Below are 18,392 nucleotides of genomic sequence, written 5' to 3'. Positions count from 1 at the left end.
GAAGTGTTTGCTGTGGTTAGTTATACCGTCTCAAGATAAAAGTAGGCCGTGTACATCATTCTAACATATCATGACTGCACAGCTACGACAGTCCTCTTGGCCACATGTCCATTCTCAGGTTGCCATGCAGGAGGACATACTGTAATCTTCAAAGTCCCTTTGATGAATCTTCCTTCTTCCATAACCACTTAGCCAGTACTGGGTTCCAGGGAACCTTTAGTCTATATCAGTGGTAACCAGGTGGTGGATTACAGTCCACAGCTGGACCGAAACACAAATGAATCAGGTTCAATCCCCCCCGGTTAGTGAAATTCATGGTCTGGACTACTGGCATGCGCAGCACGGGGGCAGGAGGACCCCCCCTTGCCCCCTTGCCCCCGTTGTTGAATGGAAACACATACATTTTTAGAAAATATAACCACTCGCAATATATATTAATATTTTACTGTTGAACTGTGCTGCTTTCATTGTTTTAATTCCGAGTTTGTATAAAAGAAAGGATAGGGCAATGCACACAGCCAAATGAAAGATACATTTAATGTGTTTAGTGTTGTGCAGGTAATACGCGCCGAAATTAACCAATTGGGTAAATGGTACTCATTGGAAAATAAAGTCACCGATTTTGAACGATCAGAGAACTAGCAAGTTGCAACATTTATGTAAATTATACAAATACAATTTTGCATGAGATATCCCGTTTTCAGCAAATACACTCCAAACTATTATTACGGCATGTACCTGGAGAAACATACAAGTTACGTGACCCGAAGACTATTGCTTTACGAAGGTCTTACACTTGCAAAAATTCATTGTTTTTCGTTTTTCACTACCTTTACAAATACAACAAGCACCAAGGTACCTACATTTTTATAAATTAAACTCCTCAGAGTTTATGATCCAAACAGCTACTCTGTTCTAGGTTGATAGCAAGAAGATTTCTGTAATTGTGGCTAACAAGGAAGCGTGAGGTAACACATTTGTGCTTCTCAGCAAAATAATCATATAAATCATACAAATCATAAAAGCATATAAACTTAAAGCAGCTGAATAGTTACTGATATATTCAAACGTCTACAAGGAGAATTTTATAAATTCATAAAGAGCTTAAAAATGAACAGTAAGGTAAAAGAAATGTTATTTCCTTTGCGTACTATTTTGTGGGGTGCAAAACAACTTGGTTTGTATTTTGTAATCTTGCATTTTCTCCTTTTTAGTTAAAGACAAGGTTTTAAGTTTTCGAAAAAGGTTTGATACCTTGAAAAAATTGAAAAGTAAAAGAATTTTGCATTAGCTTGATATTTCAATAATCGTTATGATGTTCTCCTCAGAAACAATTGTGTCTGTGTTTATTTTCAGAAACATGAAAACGAGTTCAACGAATCAGCTGCAGTCCGCGACCTCTATAAATATGTCAAGCGTTACTTCCGTGAGGTAAACAGCAAATGCGGCAGCTCTGTGAGGCTGGGGGAAGAAGCGTATCACAATACACAGAAACAAAAACTGGAAATCACATCACCCGAGATTGGGAGGGGGGTCACAAGTTTCAGAATTGCGCATACACAGGAACAAGTGCCTTATTGCAAAAGATTCTTGTAACTGGCCGTGTTGGTAATGAAGTACCTGCACCAGCGCATGTCATGCAGGAGGAGATGCAACATTTGGGCTCAAAGTCGAACCTTGAAGCCAGACTCTGCAAGGCCGTGTACATTTCATGCACAGCTTCGCTGGTGTATTCCAAAGGCTGCGGGATAGTAGGGTGTTCCAGTGATCCAATCAGGCCTTGGCCACCTCTCACATTATGCTGATGCTATGGTGCCCAGCACCCGCCAGGCAGACACAGGCTGCTAGCCCAGGTTTCTAGTTTGGTCAAGTTTGTGGAAGAGGCTCCAGCAAGGACCTGTCTCAGAATGACATTTATAAAGCAGAAGCTAGTCACATGCTTAGTTTTCCACGTGACACATCCCCCACCTGAACTCCAGTAGCAGTTGCGCTAAATCATCTCATTCACTCCCCCCCATCTTTCCCTGACCCACAGATCCAGGACTATCTGGAGCAGAACAATACCCCCAGTGGCCTACTGGTGCAGCTAGAAGAAGTCAGGAACCAGTTTGAAAACATGAGGAACTTATCCTGGGAGTGAGAGGCTCGCCAGCGGCCGGGCCGGCAGCTTGTGGCTCACGACCGCCAGGGCCACTTCCATTCAGAGCACGAAGACACCATGAACAGCGGACACATGCACTAACGGGTCACCATTAGCTGTGTTTTGTGACAAGCCAAGAAAAGCAGCTTGGTGGTGGTGCCTCGTGCCCTCGCAGGTCGCTGTCACCCTGGCACAGCGAGAGCTGTCTCCCACCCAGCATGAAGCAGAGACTCAGCTACCCGACTCGGCAAGATGTGTGTCCAACCACACGCAGACCAGAGCACTAAACACATGACCTGCTGTTCCCCCCGAATCACACGACCCTTGTCCCACTGATAGCAGTCTGTATTAAATATTTGCATAAATTTGTGTATTGCCAAGTTCAGATTCGTTGGTGGAAAAGCCCGGGCATTTTGGATTCCTCTGAAGTTACCCATCCCCACCAGCACGTCACATGGAAAGGAACCGGCTAGTATCTGTTCCTCTTTTCGGGCGAGAGTCTGTACAACATATGTAGCTTATTCTAATGTCTCTACATTTACCGTGTTGTTTATTTTGGTTTTCCTCATTTGCAAAAACATTATATCTTACACAGATAGACATGCTGCACAGAATGACAGGGCACAGCGTTTAGACGCAGTCTGAAGCAATTAAGACAGACAATCCCTGGTAAAAATTCAGCACAATTTAATGCCTGCATGTAAAGTACCAAGAAAACAGGGCATAAATTAAAGTCAGGTAATTGCTGCAAATGTGTCCCTTTTTCACGTCACAGCCCTGCAGTGTTGAGCATGTCCCTCACACCAGTGCACCGACATCAGAAAACCCACATCCACAGGGGGATGTTGAAAGGCCGTCTGACAGTTTTGTTTTAGGAAGTGCTCCAGCAGCAGCTAACGCCAGAGTCCGGGGAGCGAGTCCATGATGCCGGCGGGGCGTCCCTCCTCTCCCGCTCCCCGTTACGCTACAGCGGGCCGCCCAGATCCTCTAGCTGCTGCTGCTGCATAGTCTCCAGTTCCTCGAGGCGCCGACGTAGTGATGACAGTTGCCTCTGGTGCTGTTCATCCTGGAAGGGGGTGGGGGGCGCTTTCAACATTAAGGGCTGAACGACTTGGGGAAAATATTTTCTGACAGATATTACGCAAAGAACAAACATAGAAGAATTATTTTAAAAGCTGTGACTTGCATAGAGTGATGATAAAACAATTCTGCTAAGCCATAGATACTGAAAGATACCAACACTGCTACTTCGTATACGAGCTTTCTCTAAATCTCTGACCGGGAAATTCATAGGTAATTCACCTATAGCTCAGCAGCAGAAGCAATGTTGCGAATGTGATGTTTTCTGTGGGTTCACAGTTTGCTCTTTGTGGGCATATCCGCACACGGTCGTTTTGGGCCATTTCTGATTGGTGAGCGTGACTGGCACGCGAGGAGCACGGCACGAATTTGTAAAAGTATTTTGACGACAGTTTTAAGCCCTGGGTCAGCAGTGCTGTATAATGCATGTCCTAAATCGCAGCATTTGCGATTTGCTAATTCGAAATCGACAAATCGCTTAGCCCTATTCTACATCAAACTAGAAACTTCCACCCAGGGCAGGCCGGAGTGGGGCAGACTCACTGGGGGGCCGGGGGCCGACTGCGTTCCCAGGAGCAAGCGGCGAAACTCGCCGTGCCTCCTATGCAGCTCCTTCAGGCGGCGCTGGAGCTGAAGCTGCTCCTCAGAAAACACCTTTCTTTGGGGGGTGAGGGACACAGAGATGGGGAGGTCAGTACTCAACATGCGGGAGGAAATCCTAACAGCAGAGAGGAAACGAGACTTGCTCACTGGAAATCCCAGAAAACGGAAATATTCAGCTGCATGTCTAACATGCCCTTGAAGGTCATTACTTATTCTCTGTGCTTTTCTCGATCTCCATCTGCTCTATCCTGGCCTCCAGCAACTGAATCTTGTCCTGAAGCTTCTTCTCCTTGAGCTCGCTCATGGTCTTCCTCTGAAACAGACCAAACAGGCACGTGCTGCAGTGAGACATCCTGAGGCATCCGGGGTCACAGTAAAGTCGATCACAGCGCAAGCAGGACGCAGAGGCGTGGTTAAGGAAATGAGCTTGGTGCCAAACAGCTTGAGGTGACAGATTTCATATGCTTAAATTAGTGGCAGCAGTAGCAAGAGTGGGGTGGATATGTCACAGGGGCAATCTAACACAGTACAGGCATAATAACTAGGGCTCCCCTAGTGGTGACACAGAGAAAGATCCAGATTAGCAGCCCAGTTCGGAGCTTCGGAGTTGGTACCTTCTTCTGGGCCAGTGCTGCTCTCTGCAGCTTCTCCCGAGCCTGACTGCCCTTCGTTTCTAGTTGGGCTTCACGCTCCTGCAGTTGGTGCTTCTCCTGCAGCCACTCCACCCGTCGCTCCTCCAGCACCCTGTGGGGGGGGGGTGGGGATACAGGTCAAGGCATGTGGACGCCGCCAAACTGGGGACTGGAAGATCTAAGGAACTGGGATATCAAACGTTACTCTCTCCTAAGTACTGCGGTTTGAGAGATGCTTGTATTTGCGCATTAGTATAAGAAGGCTGCAGCTTTAAAAGTAAATAAACAAACTTTCGTTTGCCACCAGGAAGCTGCAGAGAGGTGGGGCTGCAGACTTTTCAGTCTTGCACAACTTCCTGTGCTACTGCACCAGCGCCTCAATAATACCCATCCACTGTGATTAAGGCGCAGCAACTGTTTGGTTTGAAAATGTGTGGAACCACTTAACCGCCCCCCCCCCCCCCCCGTCACGTGTGCCACGCTAAAAACGTGGTGCATCACGCCACATACCTCTCTGCCTCCAACTGGGCCCTTTCGGCCTGGCAGCGGGCGCTGCGCTGATCCTCCCGCAGCCTCTCCAGCGCCTCCCGCAGCCTCCGGTTGGCATCCAGCAGCTCGCTCTCCGAATGAGACAGAGAACTCAGCTGTACCGTCAGTTCTTGGTTTTGCTGGTGAGACGGGGAGGGAGGCAGGGGAGATCCACTAAAAACCACCAGACACAGCGAATTCACCGCTGCCCACAAGAACAGATTTAAACAAAGGGCTGGTAGAAGAGAGACACGAGTTTATGCACAATGTCTGAACTACATCCTGTGTGTGACATGAGCTTTGCAAACATGAGCGAGCTCTGCTGGTGCTCTCTGGTTAAACACAGGGAAATATGAAGTGAGAAACTGGACTGGCAGCACATGCCAATCCCGACCACAACAACTCTCAAAGCCTCTTTTGATTCCTACACTATACACCACTCGCATGTGTGCGTGTCAGTGTCCGATCCATGAATCGGCCACTGCCCCCCACCTTTCGGAGGTCTCCATTCTCTGTTTTCTCCTTCTCCAGCTCCTCCAGCTGACGCGCCTGCTGCTGTATCCTGATCCTGAGGAGGAGGAGGAGGACTCGTGTCACATGGGTGCCCAATGACTGCAGTCACAAAAACTCGGACTGGTTGCAGACGGCAGGCCTTCATACTTCAGGGACGATGCCTCCTTGCGAGCCGTTTCCTCGCCCAACTGGGCGGCCCGGAACCGTTCCTCACACTGCTCCTTCTGGGAAATCTCCGCGGCCTCCTGCAGCGTCCTCTGCTGCTCCAGATCCGTCACGCGATTCTCCAGCTCCAACCTAAGGAACACACACACACCACAAAACAATGACGGCCTGAGCTCATCAAAAAAGAAAAATTAAAAAATCTGCCAACTTCAGCTTTGCCAGAAGCCAAAGGAGACAAGCGATCCTCACTTCTCCTCCTGGACCGCTGCCATCTTGTGGAGCTCCTGCTCTCGCGCCGCCTGAACCTTACGGATCATCTCTCTCTCCTTCTCCGCCAGGTGCTCCTTATTCCGCTCCAGAGCCACCTTTAGGTCATCCATGTCAGACTGCAGTCCTGGGAAATCAGGGGGCAAGCAAATGAAGATGGAGTGGAACTGGGAGATCATACACAAAGAATGAAACATTTCTTAAAGCTCCTAGAGCAGTGTTTCCTAACCCAGTCCTTGGGGATGCACAAACAGTCCATGTTTTTGCTCCCTCCCAGCTCCCGGTAATGTGGACTGTCTGGCAGGAAGCTGGGAGGGAGCAAAAACATGGACCATCTGTAGGTCCCCGAGGACTGGGTTGGGAAACACTGTCCTATAGAAAAGTCACATTAATATTGAAAGGATAAAAACGATGTAAAAATACATCAACGGGAGCACAAATGAATTAGATGCTCACGTACGGCTTTGATGTTGCAGTCTAGAACGTAAATGGGTCAGGGGACCATACGTGCTGTTACCTTCCACCTTGCTTTGCAGGGCATCTCTCTCCGCCTCCAGCTCACCCCTGGCCCGCACACACTCCAGCCTGACGTTCGCCACCTCCAGTTTGTGGGAGTGTCTCATCTCCTCCAGCTGACAGACGGGCCAAAATGCCGCTTAAGCCATGCGTCCCCATTGGTCACACTAGCCTGGGAGCCCTACACCTGCCTCTATCTAACCCCCAAGTTTCATAACCATCAGTTAAAGTAATACTTATTTTAAGTTTATAAATGAGTGGCAACAGTTTGAATCAGTCGTAAACTCTTGCTCTCAAATATCAACCTTATCAATCATCTGATCATGTTATGCAGTTCACATTTCTGCAGCAAGATCTGGGTAACAGACTAGCGTGGGCACAAAAGGTACCAATACAGCTGACGCCACAGATTATCTGAAAGCAGGCCACGGCTGTGTCTGTGAGCAAGCTGCACGGAAATGTGAACAGCGGCCTGCACTGAGGTGTGACGCCGTGCACCGCCAGCTGAAGTCTAATGCCTGGGACAGACTGGCTGCGTGGTGGTCTGTCGTGGACCAGCGCGCCATTCCGCCCACGGTGCTGTTGTGGCACTGCCGCTGCAAGGCCAATCTTTCTACATTTACTACGACTAATGCGTTGCTGAAAAACATCGCGCTCACTAAAATTGCATATTAAGATACACGTATCCCAGAATGAAGGAAGAAAACTTTGAGGCTGACTGGGACAAGTGGGTGAAGAGAGGGATGAATGATTGATTGGTTTTGGAAAGATTACCGTTTTGTTTTTTTGTCTTTTTTAACTGTAGGCCTTGTTTTTGTTGTATAATGCTTTTGATGTTTGTTTAATGAAAATGAAAATAAGTTATATAAAAAAAAATTAAAATTGCGTATCCCATGAGGAAAAATAGAGTTTGGGAATGCAACTCCCAAACTTTGTAAGGCATGCACAGCAACAATGAAATTAAAATTAAAACAGCAATGAGTGAACAATAATGTTATAATAATATATAAAAAGACAGCTAGTTTACTATTGATAATTTGCCAGATATTTGTACATTTTTCAATGTGAGACTTTGACCCATGCAATGCATGGAAGTACAAAAAGTTTGATTCTTTTAGATTTGAAAACCGGTTTGACTGATTCACTAAAAAGAATCGGTTCAAAGGAACAAGGTGTTCACAAACCAGACATCACTGTCGTTCACTTGGATGGCTGTTTTGCGTGCAAGTAGCGTTTCTCGTTAACACTATCGCGTGCTTCTCTCCGACACAAATACAAATGCAAATGCAAATGTATGATGTATCGGACTTGGGTACCAATATGTCAACCGCGTCAGAACAGATTGGCCTCTGTGGTATGTCAATGCTGAATTGGCTAAACATTGAAACTACAGTATGAAGTATCAGTTATGTAATGTTGCTGATATGATGTCAGTTTGACTATCAACGGATCTGTTAACTGATTATTTTTTGCCAAGAACTGCTTACCACATACATGAATAATAGATGCCACAAAATTCTCTGGATGACGTACCTTAGGAGTGTCTCACTCAGGCAGTAAGGCTGCTCAAAGCCATTAACATAGGCGCCAAAATGAAAATCAACACCTTCTGCATCCCCGGAGCCCACGCCACAGCCGGTGTGTCCCACACTTAAGCTCCCCAGGAAAGGGAGGAAGGCCAGGTAGTGCTGCCTTCCCTCGATTTGGACACACGTCACTATGCAATCCCAGCCACTGAGAAACATTTAACCCTAAAATCGAAACATCTTCCTGCATGGGTTCTGACTGGCCGCCCGCTGACCTTAGACCCACCTGGCTGGTCAGAGCGCTGACCTCCCTCTCCGCTTTGTGCAGGCGCGCGGTGAGCAGTCCACTCTGCTCCTGGCTCAGCTGCAGTTCGCCATCCAGTCTGTCCTGCTGAATGCGCAGGGACTGCTTCTCAGCCTGGAGGGGGAAGGGGGGGAGGGAGGCACATTTTCCACCTGGAACGTGTGGATTTTAATTGTAATCCTCAGGACTCTTTCACAACTCGTGCATCACTCTTAGAAACACACGCCGTTCTATTTTAACACAAAAGTAAAAACCGCCTGTACCTCCAGGACCTTGATCGCAGCCTGGGACTCGGCCAGCTGCCGTAGCTGGACTCTCTGCACGTTCTTGGCCTGCATGCCAGAGTTGTCCCTCTCGGCCCGCAGCTGGGCCACCTCCGCTTCCAGGCCCTTCAGCCGCAGGTGTAGCTGGGCCTTTTCGCGCAGCAGTGCCTCGACTCGCTTGCCGTCCCGCTCGGGGTCCGAGCTCAGGAGCCTGGCACTCAGGTCTTCCTTGTCCCTCTCCAACCGGCTTACCTGGGGTCACCGCATACAGCCGGACACGGTTGTCATGAAGCAAAGAAGGCAGCAGGTAGAGTCTGATGTTGAGGGAAACTCCAGCAAGACCAACCTCAGCATCCAGGCGGAGTCTCATATCGTCCAGCTCGCGGGCGTGTTCCTCCTTCAGGTGATCGAACTCGGACTTCAGGAAGGTGTAGTCATACCGCACCCTGTTAAACTCTGACCTATACCTCTCTGCTTCCTATGAAGAGGGGGACATGCATTGTGGTGGGAGTGACCCAACAGGGCTGAGACAAGACAGGGAATGAAGAACCTGAAGATGGGGCTTACTGTAGTGGAGAGGGATCCTGTTCCAAACAGTGGGCTTATTGGTTACCTTACATCACTAAAACTCTCCAGAACTCCAATCTAAACTTCAGTGCCCCCTGCTGTACAGAGTTAGTTATGACATGCGGAGTGCAGCGTAAGGACACACCTCCTCCAGTTGGGTGAAGCGGTCTCTGACCGGTGCTTCTAGCTCCTGCTGTATCTGAGATCGCAAAAGCTCCAATTTCTGGGGGCTCAGGACCTGTCAGTACCACAAAACCAGAAATGTCAAATACAGAACTGCCACAAAGTCCTTCAGACTAATATGCATTTTTTCCAGTTTTCTAGGTTCATTTCCGCAATGGTTAAGCACAGGGTTGTACTAAACCGTATTACAATGCAGACTGTGGTGCCACTTAAATGTCTGAACTGTCGATTGAAATATTTGCCCTTTGCTGGTCAGGCAACTTAATCATCACTGCAGCTCACATGCCACCGATAGTTAACATTACACTTACCCTGTTGTTAGCAGACACCTAACATTACCTACGCTATTATGCAAATGACATATCGGAAGGATTTAATCAAAATAAGCATTTAATTTTTAGTTTGTAAATCACAGCTTTTGCCCATTTTATTTTTTGTGTCATTTTAAATAACTGGTGTCAAGCCCAGAGGTTTGTGAATGTTTGTCAGATCTTCATTGAAGGGAAATTTACTTAAAGAGAGTATTCCACATTATTAAGCAAGCCACAGTTCACATGTAGCATGGGGAAGACGGCCTTTCTGGAGCAGAAAAGCGTGAAACAGCGTAATGGCTTGCGAAAGGCATGACGAGTGACGTTTCACAAAACTGGGGAGAACATTGAACTGTTACAAGATCTTTTTGTAATTCAAAGCACAAACAATTTCAGATAAAGTCCAGCTGAGGAAAGTTTCAGCCAGACAAATGAATGCTTTAAACAGGGCAGCTCGGAGAGAAACATTACTAAGCAGCAAACTGCTTCATAATGAAGCTGCAGGTGTCTCTGGACTCTCAAAAAGCTCTCGATGCAGGATCCCCTCCAGAGGTCGTTTTTGTGTTTTGAAATGGACAGGGTGGTTATGTTTTTAAGGAACTACACCCCATATGTTCCTGAAATAAGATTTTGGTACAAGCCTTTGACCTTTTCTTTAGTGGTTTTCACAATTTGTCTCTGCTGAGTCTGCATTTGTAAATTATTGTTCCGTTTAGAGCTTTCTCCATTTCATATCTCATTCCTATCAAACCGAAACTGAATCGGAAGCAAATCATTAGGTTGTGAATCGAAATTGGGGTAACTGTGCCAATACCCAGCTGTAATCTAACTGCAAGTCTTTGAGATACAGAAAGAATCGGGCAATATGACAGAATTCGAAGCCTCAAGCCAGGAGGTATGAGGTGGAAATGCTACCCAATGAGCCACCATGTACTTCAGGAAGAAATGGATTATTCCTAACCCAACAGGAAGGCTCCTTCTGGGGCTTAAGTCTAGATGCTCCCAGTCATTATTCCAGTTATTTACAGCGCCACCTGCTGTTCTGACAATAAAAGAGCATGAAGTCGAAATTGGGGATTGTAGGGGGGGGGGGGCATCAGATAGCCCAGAAATGCGGCTCTTTACCTGCAGCTTGAGCTCCTCTAGCTCCCTGGTTTTGTCCAGCAGCTCCCCCCGCAGCTCAGCTAGCAAGATCTGCATCTGCTCCTGGGAGTTCTGCTTCTCGGAGAGCAGACGCTTTACCTCACTCTGTCCCCGGGTAAACTCATCCTGCAGCCTACGTATCACAAAGCCACACATTTGAGGGTAACAGACACGCACACAAAGCACTCACAATGACAAATTAATCCATATTCATAGACTACAGGGCTTTATACTGTTAGTGTCTGCTGATCTGTGACCACAAGAACAGCATTGTAAAAGTATCACAGGTAAAACAAATTCTCTTACTGAATAGATGTGTTAAAGGACAAAGAAGAAACATAAAGCATGGTATTACCGATTTTTTGCCATTCAGCTAAGAGAATAGCCATAGAATAGAAAACATACTGATATTTCTTGGACTATTAATTTTAAGAGGCGATGCCCAATAAATGCACAGGAGACCTGGCGGTGCACGAGAAGAGGTGCAGAACCAACTAAAGGAGGCCTACAGGATGAGCCGTGGAAGTGGAGAGCCAGACGTCCGACCACGAGAGAGCAGCTGCAGTACCTGGTGTGCTCCACCTTCAGGGTCTGGTAGTTGGTCTTGTGGTGTTCACACCTCATCCTCTCATCGATGAGCATCTTCTGAAGCTCCGTTTCGACCCCTGCCAGGGACGTGACCCCTGGGAGGGATCCAGGCTTGCCGGTCCCAAGCTCAAGGCTCCGGAAGAGGGATGCAGACGTTGCCAGGTCAGGATTCATGGTTGCCCTGAGGATTCCCCCGAAGAGGACTCCTCCCAGCCAGGGTCCTCCCAAAAGGCTCAACACATCTGATGCAAAACACCAAGCTGCAGAATGAGGAATCTTCAAAACAATTTGACCTTGGGTGATTAAAACAACAAAAGCTCTTGGGGAAAAAACCTCTCAGTAAAAATGACCTGCCAACATTAATTAGCTAGGGATTTGGTGCAGCGATGCACCAGATGTTAAATTAAATACAGCACGGTTTTAACTTCAAAGGCAGTAACCGCCAGTAGCAGAAAACCCAATATGTAAATTGCTTCAAATATTAATTTGATTTTAACAGTGATACTGATGTAACAAACAGGAAGACGGTCATGACGAGCTGACATCCAGTGTGGCGGCTTGCCATGTCCCCAGTGATTTGCTCCCACTTGACGCTGGTGAGTGGTAGGAAGAGATAGCTGTCTTTGATTATATGCAATCAGTTGTCCTACTGAATATTCTGTCAATTACCAGCACTGAAGTAGCTTTAATAATATTTCACACACCGAAAAACGTGACGAAGGAACGTTTTTTTTATTTTTATTTTTTAGTTTTAATTACGGAAATAAACTAAAAACTAGCCTGTTAGGGGGGTTAGAGCCAGTCCTCTGTTTCACAGCACTGTTGTCCGGGCAACTGAAATGCGCTATCCACAACGAACAACAGCCTTTTATATCCATATTTAGGTATTTTCAAAGAAATTCATCCGGTCCAAATCAGTTAATCATAAAGTTGTAAAGAGCAGATTCAATCGTTAACCACATAACTACGTTGTTAAACGAATTTAACGGTCTAATGTTCCCGGAAAGCTAAATCATGAAAGGGACAGTGCAGACGATACGACCGAAAACGTCTACAAAATATCTACATGATGTGCAAATATCATTCTTTTAAAGTGTCGTTTCCCTCAGTAAGTTCTAGATTTAAAAATGGCGCTTTCATTACAGCTTTTACACATTCGCTAACTGCACGGATAACCTAACCTGACTATTTAAAAACGAAACCGTCCTGACAGTGCTACAGAAATGCAAGACGATACTCGCACGAAGGTAAAAACAATATTAGGCGTTAGGTACAAATACACTGACGTTAAACTATGTTATAAACTCACGCCTGACTTACCTGTTACAAATCCCAGCTCTCATCAGTTATCAACAGTTACCGTTCCACGTCAATAAACTACAAAACCCCAGAGAATTATGGGAAAGAAAGAGATAACGGAAGTCGATCAGGTTGGATAGCAAAGTCACGTGGGTCGGAAATACCTTATGCAGGCAGTTCCCATTGGCCACTTCACGGGTTTTCGTTAGTTTAAAAAAGCACTGGTTGGCAACGAACATCTTGTCCAGTCAGCTCTGTATTGAAAATTGGTTGACAATGACTAAGATTTAAAACTAAAATTAAGGGTTAAAAATGTTAAATATGGCATGTTTAGGAGTCTCACTGGAAGCCTAATGTTTACACTGAGCGTCACCTGACGAGCGAACCAAGTTGTAGACATGCTCCAGTGGGCCAGTGGTCTTCTTGGGTCTGCTGAGCTCCAGGCCCTGGCAGGCAGTGAGCAACGCAATGGCCAGAACTATTAGGAGCAGACATGGGGTTTTGAATGGTGCTGACCAAAATATATTTTTATAATAGTGTATAATACCAGAACAGCCCATCTGGGGTGTCTCCCAGCTTTGTGCCCCATGCTGTCTGGGATAAACTTCAAGCCCCCCCACAACTCAAACCCAGGATAATCAGTTAAAGGATGGATGGATGGATACATAGATAGATACACACATACATACAATAACCATCTTCTATGCTCTATTGCAGGAAGCACAGGGCAGGATACTAACCAACTGCATACACATGCAGAATTGCACATGACGCACAACTTAGAGACACAAGTCACCTAACAGCACGTTTTGGACTGCAAAGACAAGGAAGATGTGCAGACATACGCAGGGCCAGGTGGGGGGGCAGGCACACAGTGGTTAAGTGCCATAATGCTACTCAATAAACCTCTTTACACAGTAATAGTAACATTGTTTGAGAGTTACTGTCATTGGTGTTACGGTGAGAATTCAGACTCAGCAGCTTTGGTACCTTGTTCCAGGTGTTCCACCGCCCTAAGGGCCTTCCTGGTGGCCCAGCCACCCATGGACATGTGATCCTCAGTGGCAGGGCTGGTGGACAGGGATTCCAGAGAGGCCGGGTGGCACAGCGCCTTGCTCTCCGACACTGCCGGAGGCCAGGTCAGCACAGGGTGAGCGTACAGGTGCAAGCTGACAGCCAGCCAGAGAGGTGATTTGCCAACGTCAACTAACCCAGAGTACAGGCAGTAACACGGACCACCCTGAAGCCTATAGGGTCATGGCATAGTGAAAATTAGGTTCTGGTGCAAAAAAGGTTGAGAACCATTGATACAATATGCAGCATTTGGTTACTTATTAGACACCTTTTTACCTCACTTTTGTCCCTTCATAATACTGAGGTATTTTACCGGAGAAACTTTGGGTATGTATCTTGTGGAATGATATTGAATGAACGCCATTTATGGAGTTTGAAAAAGCACCTTCACACATCCTCAATCACCATACCATGTGCACCACAACATGGGAATCTTTGATTATTTGAAACAAGCACCAGAAATTTCTCACCTTGGCTGGGTACTCTCCGTGAAAATTCCCCCCAGAAATAACCTCACCTCGTTCAACAAATACAGAGTAAGTTAAAGAGTAAGGTGTGACGTAGGAGCATTAAAGCGGACAAGGTGTAATGTAACCTTTGAGGATTAGGAGTCAAAAACGGGAACACCAATGGTCGTTCGTGCAGAACAAGCCAGCAACCCAGTTGGTACCAGATGTTGTGGAAAGAATGAGGAGTTAACTGGGTTGTCGGTGGAGTTGTTCATCTCTGTGGAGATGATTCTCTTCACGAATGCTATGGTATCATTAGCAAAACCATGCATCTAGAACAAATCAGGGGAACAGCTAAGAATTCTTAGAGAGTCCAACCCTCAAAAATGTGTAATTCAACTTAAGGCATGGCTTGGCCCACCTCAGGTAGACTTTCATGCCCCCCATTAACCCACTTACGACAATCCAAACAAGCACAATGCAAATTAGCTATTTGATCCACAAGATATCTAAAAAAACAAGTGTTCATAGTCACACAGCTAATTTAATTCAATTGAAACTGGAGAAAAATCTTGACTGTAATCAAGATTCATATTGGATCCTAATTCGAAGGAGTTTCAAATGGTTCAGACTGATTTTTCTATATATGCCAAATATAGATTAGTAGTTAAAACCCCTTTTAAATACTGAGATAACTGTCACATTAAAATTGCCGAATGAGAACTAGAATCTTCTAAAGTCCAACAGCAATGCTGAAGTTTTCTATATTAACAAATCAGTACAGGAAGAGTCATAAACCAGATTAACACTTATAAATGAATGTCTTATTATTAACCTCTATTTTAAGAACTGCTTTACTCTTTAACGTGACCTTATTTTGTAGTTTCAGAATCTGACACAAGGGGTCTCCCTCACCACGTTTCAAGGCTTTGCTGGTTTTCTGTAGCACCTCCACTGTGAGAGATGCAATGATGTCAGCCTGCCTGGCGATGGTCTGCCCTATCTCAACAGCTTCTGCCCCAAGAGATGTGATCAGCTGGATCCCCTTAATCAGAGCCAATTCCTGCACACCAAAATCACCAACAATGTTTGTTCTTAACCCACCACACCTCAAAAAACTACATATCCCAGCAGATCTTGTTGGGGGGGGGGGAGCTTTCTTATTGAAGTACCTACTTCAGTTTCGGTGATATTGGTGTCAGTCCATGGGCTTTCATCACCTAGTAAAAAGATGTTTTTGAGAGAGAAATACCTTTGCAACACATTGAAATGATGGGAAAAAATATGCTTCGTGAACCATTTGCTGTATTTTTTTTACCCCACTAGATGGCGCTCTTGGTTTATTTTAGGGAACATTTTGGACCCCTTTTTTGAACAGCGAGCACCATCTAGTGGGGTAAAAAAATACAGCCAATGGTTCATGAAGCATAGTTTTGTCTATCACTAACATATACTGTATGTAGCATAAATAACTGACATCAGTGGCGATTTTTGTGCTTATTAAGATGTGTCATATGTCAGGTAATAGACTAAGGTCTCTCAACATTCACATATTTGGCGTCTGCCCAGGCGCTCTTGGGGGACCACATCATTCCTTTTCCCATCAGCCCCAGGGTTAGGTGGGCCAGGGGAGCGAGATCTCCACTACCCCCCACAGTGACCTTCTCTGGGACACTGGGGAGGCAGGATGCTGCAAAGACAACCATCTGGGTCATGCCTCACGTCACACAGCAACGACGGTGGTGGCAACAAGGGCTCAGCAGCCTTGGGCAGTACCACTGAAGGCCTCTATCATCTTCTGGATGGTGTCCGTAGAGATGCCACTGTGGCCCCTGGCCAGCATGTTGATCTTTAAAACCAGCAGCATCTGGGTCTGCTCTGGACTCAGTGGGCTACCCAAAACTGGGTCCAATGGTACACAGAGAATCAAACAGTGGTGGCAATTTCAGCCGTGGAAAGTTGAACACATCCCTACAGTACACAGATACTGTTGACTTCAAAAGATCTTAAATATGGCTCCAGCTAGCAAAAGAACCTATTATTTTTTAAAGCTTTGGGTCAGCACCCTTCAAAGATCTTTAAGAGTCCACACTCCTCATGTTTTAAAATTAAATGAAGCAACCAGTTATGGGTTCCTAGGGTTTCCAAGCTTCAAGCAAAGGGCCAGAATCTTGGGGGATTCACTCATCAGTTGCATGAGACAGGATCAAGTTCTCCTGCAGTCTCCTGCAAAGTATAAGCGTGAGTGAAGCAGGCTGGACGTGTTCATTAAGCAGATCCTACGGCTCACCTTAGCCTTGAAGAGACACTTACTGAAGGTTGTCAGCTGATATAACAGTTCGTCCAACCTGGGGGGGGGGGGGGGGGCACTGGCATAAAACTAATATTTTATGTTAAATGAGCATACCTTTAAAAAAAAAAATCACAAATGTGAAACAACTACACATCTTCTATTTGTTTATCCTGGTCAGAGTTGCAGAGGGGCTGAAGCTTAACACTATATAGAAGAGAAAATAAAGTATTAAGACACATTTATTAACTGCAAAGCTTAACTGTCCCATTTTGACAGGTGTCCCATTTTAACAATACTTACCCTAGTAATACAGATTTAATGTAACATGTGAAATATATGCATAACATACCTCTTCTTTCCTTAATAATTGTATGTATTAGCCCTCTTGCTTGATTGACTCTCCATTCTGCATCTGGGGTGAGCTGCTATGGGTTATGTCCGTCTGAAAAACGGTCTTTAATAATGGTCTCCTCTCCGTGGTTCGGGGATACTTCATCCCTAAGCCGACCAGATTGGCAGGAGTAATGCTATCGCCATCCATGTACTGTGCCCATAAACGATGGAAAGAGCACGTCTGCTCCGTGGAAAACGAGAACTTAAATCCTGCTTTTTCCTTACCGTGCACTGATATAAATGCCAGTCTAGTTAAGGCAGACGGACTCACCTCCTTGGGTTCACAAGGCATGTTTTTATCACTGAAAAACTGTCAAGGATTAAAATGCAGGACTTCTGCCATATAATCAAAACGTGGGTGTTCGCGTTCAGTCGCCACGGTGTATAAGTGATACAGAGACAGGGCTGCTGGCAAAAACGAAACACCGCCCGCAGGTGGAAAATCCCCGTCAAGAACTGTAAAAAGAGCATTTCATAACACCAGGAAGATTGAGAGCATCTCAGTCGGCTGATGATATATGCAAACACGATTGATAATAAATATTTACCAAGTGATAATACTAGTTCGGCCAGTTACATCCTTTACCAAGTTCAACAAAGCTGTTGTCCTCCAGAACGTCCCCAATGCTGGCGTTCTGGTCCAACCGGCGTTTGCAGCGGCACGTCCTCAGGGTAAAGCCGCCGCGCTGAGCGGACGCCCAGCCTTAGTCATAGTGCCTCATTCCCCAGTCAGCCCAGTGCTGGAGGGGTCCCTACAGGGCACCGTCCACCACCCACCGCTAACGCAGACCGCGAATCGACAGCGATGCGTAAAGAGGGAATTTCTAAATCAACAGCCAGTCTGTTCTGTGGATAATTCAAAGTAGTCAGTGATACTTCAACAGGTCAGAAAAATATTGCTAATATTAACCCATACTCAGCATAAGTGGATCAAAGTTCTGAGTGTGATCATTTATAAGCGATTAAGCATTTGCCTGCAATTTGCATACAGTACAACAGATGGATTAATACGTTTACATTTATTCATATTCTGCGGGCGCTTTTGTTCAAAGTGTCGTGCAAGCGAGGCAGGCAGAATTTTTCAAACTTTTAAAATACATTCCGAATATATTACTGCATGCTGTCAACTGCTCTGCCCATTTATCAAATTTATACTGAGATTTAAGGATGGGACATTGAGTCTAAGTGAGACCGCAGCAAAGTTGTTCCGACAGTGCCGCAGCACCCACTTAAATCCACCAGGGGGCGACAAAATAAAGATTTTCGAAAGAGTGAAGCGATACACGCACTATAATTCAGCATAATAACTTGACGATTTCGTTCAAGTTATAAATGGTGATAATTTGTTTCGGCCACACCGACTACAAGTTTTCTAGAGAAAAACTCAATATGATGCTAAATGAAAATAAAATGTATTATCTGTGTTCTCACTTTGTGTGTAAACGTAAAACTAATTATAGTTCTTCACCAATGTATCACACATGACATTTCTTGATGTTGGGAAATACCTAAGATGCCTTTAACTTGTCAAGGCAACGCTAATGATCAGACAAGC

The 18,392-nt window shown here is 45.7% G+C and overlaps 3 protein-coding genes across 4 annotated transcripts in view; 1 reads left to right on the top strand and 2 right to left on the bottom strand.

Moving 5' to 3' along the window:
- plxnc1 (plexin C1) overlaps positions 1 to 2,509 on the top strand; it is a 50,858-nt gene extending 48,349 nt beyond the window's left edge. For both annotated transcript variants that reach the window (XM_072710037.1, XM_072710036.1), the window contains exons 30-31: positions 1,357 to 1,431; positions 2,036 to 2,509. In XM_072710037.1, the coding sequence (XP_072566138.1) occupies positions 1,357 to 1,431; positions 2,036 to 2,140 (180 nt within the window). In that variant the 3' untranslated portion in view covers positions 2,141 to 2,509. The remainder of the gene's footprint in view (positions 1 to 1,356; positions 1,432 to 2,035) is intronic.
- Positions 2,510 to 2,810: 301 nt separating this feature from the next.
- Positions 2,811 to 12,766, bottom strand: cep83 (centrosomal protein 83). The gene is made up of 16 exons (XM_072710038.1): positions 12,650 to 12,766; positions 11,310 to 11,571; positions 10,724 to 10,874; positions 9,250 to 9,342; positions 8,884 to 9,015; positions 8,538 to 8,789; positions 8,257 to 8,388; positions 6,446 to 6,560; positions 5,911 to 6,055; positions 5,644 to 5,793; positions 5,476 to 5,551; positions 4,966 to 5,123; positions 4,438 to 4,567; positions 4,033 to 4,136; positions 3,764 to 3,938; positions 2,811 to 3,206 (listed from the first exon to the last, which is right to left on the bottom strand). The coding sequence occupies exons 2-16, from the start codon at positions 11,501 to 11,503 to the stop codon at positions 3,105 to 3,107; spliced, it is 2,109 nt and encodes a 702-aa protein (XP_072566139.1). The 5' UTR covers positions 11,504 to 11,571; positions 12,650 to 12,766; the 3' UTR covers positions 2,811 to 3,104.
- Positions 12,767 to 14,953: 2,187 nt separating this feature from the next.
- Positions 14,954 to 16,940, bottom strand: LOC111844310 (histidine ammonia-lyase). The gene is given in 6 exon segments (XM_023812664.2): positions 14,954 to 15,214; positions 15,324 to 15,371; positions 15,702 to 15,841; positions 15,928 to 16,050; positions 16,337 to 16,377; positions 16,936 to 16,940. Coding segments are annotated over 6 exon segments (618 nt in total).
- Positions 16,941 to 18,392: the final 1,452 nt, after the last annotated feature.

Source organism: Paramormyrops kingsleyae, chromosome 3, assembly GCF_048594095.1.
Source record: "Paramormyrops kingsleyae isolate MSU_618 chromosome 3, PKINGS_0.4, whole genome shotgun sequence".
Classification (NCBI taxonomy): Eukaryota; Metazoa; Chordata; class Actinopteri; order Osteoglossiformes; family Mormyridae; genus Paramormyrops; species Paramormyrops kingsleyae.
This window is presented reverse-complemented; position numbering and strand designations above follow the sequence as displayed.

Bases quoted from the DNA above. Each gene is read 5' to 3' on its own strand.
- cep83 (XM_072710038.1), bottom strand. From the start codon at position 11,503: ATGAATCCTGACCTGGCAACGTCTGCATCCCTCTTCCGGAGCCTTGAG. The intron at 6,561-8,256 runs GTGGGTCTAAGG...CCCGTCTGTCAG, and splicing joins TCAGCGCTCTGACCAGCCAG to CTGGAGGAGATGAGACACTC. The intron at 5,124-5,475 runs GTGGGGGGCAGT...CCGTCTCACCAG, and splicing joins AGAATGGAGACCTCCGAAAG to CAAAACCAAGAACTGACGGT.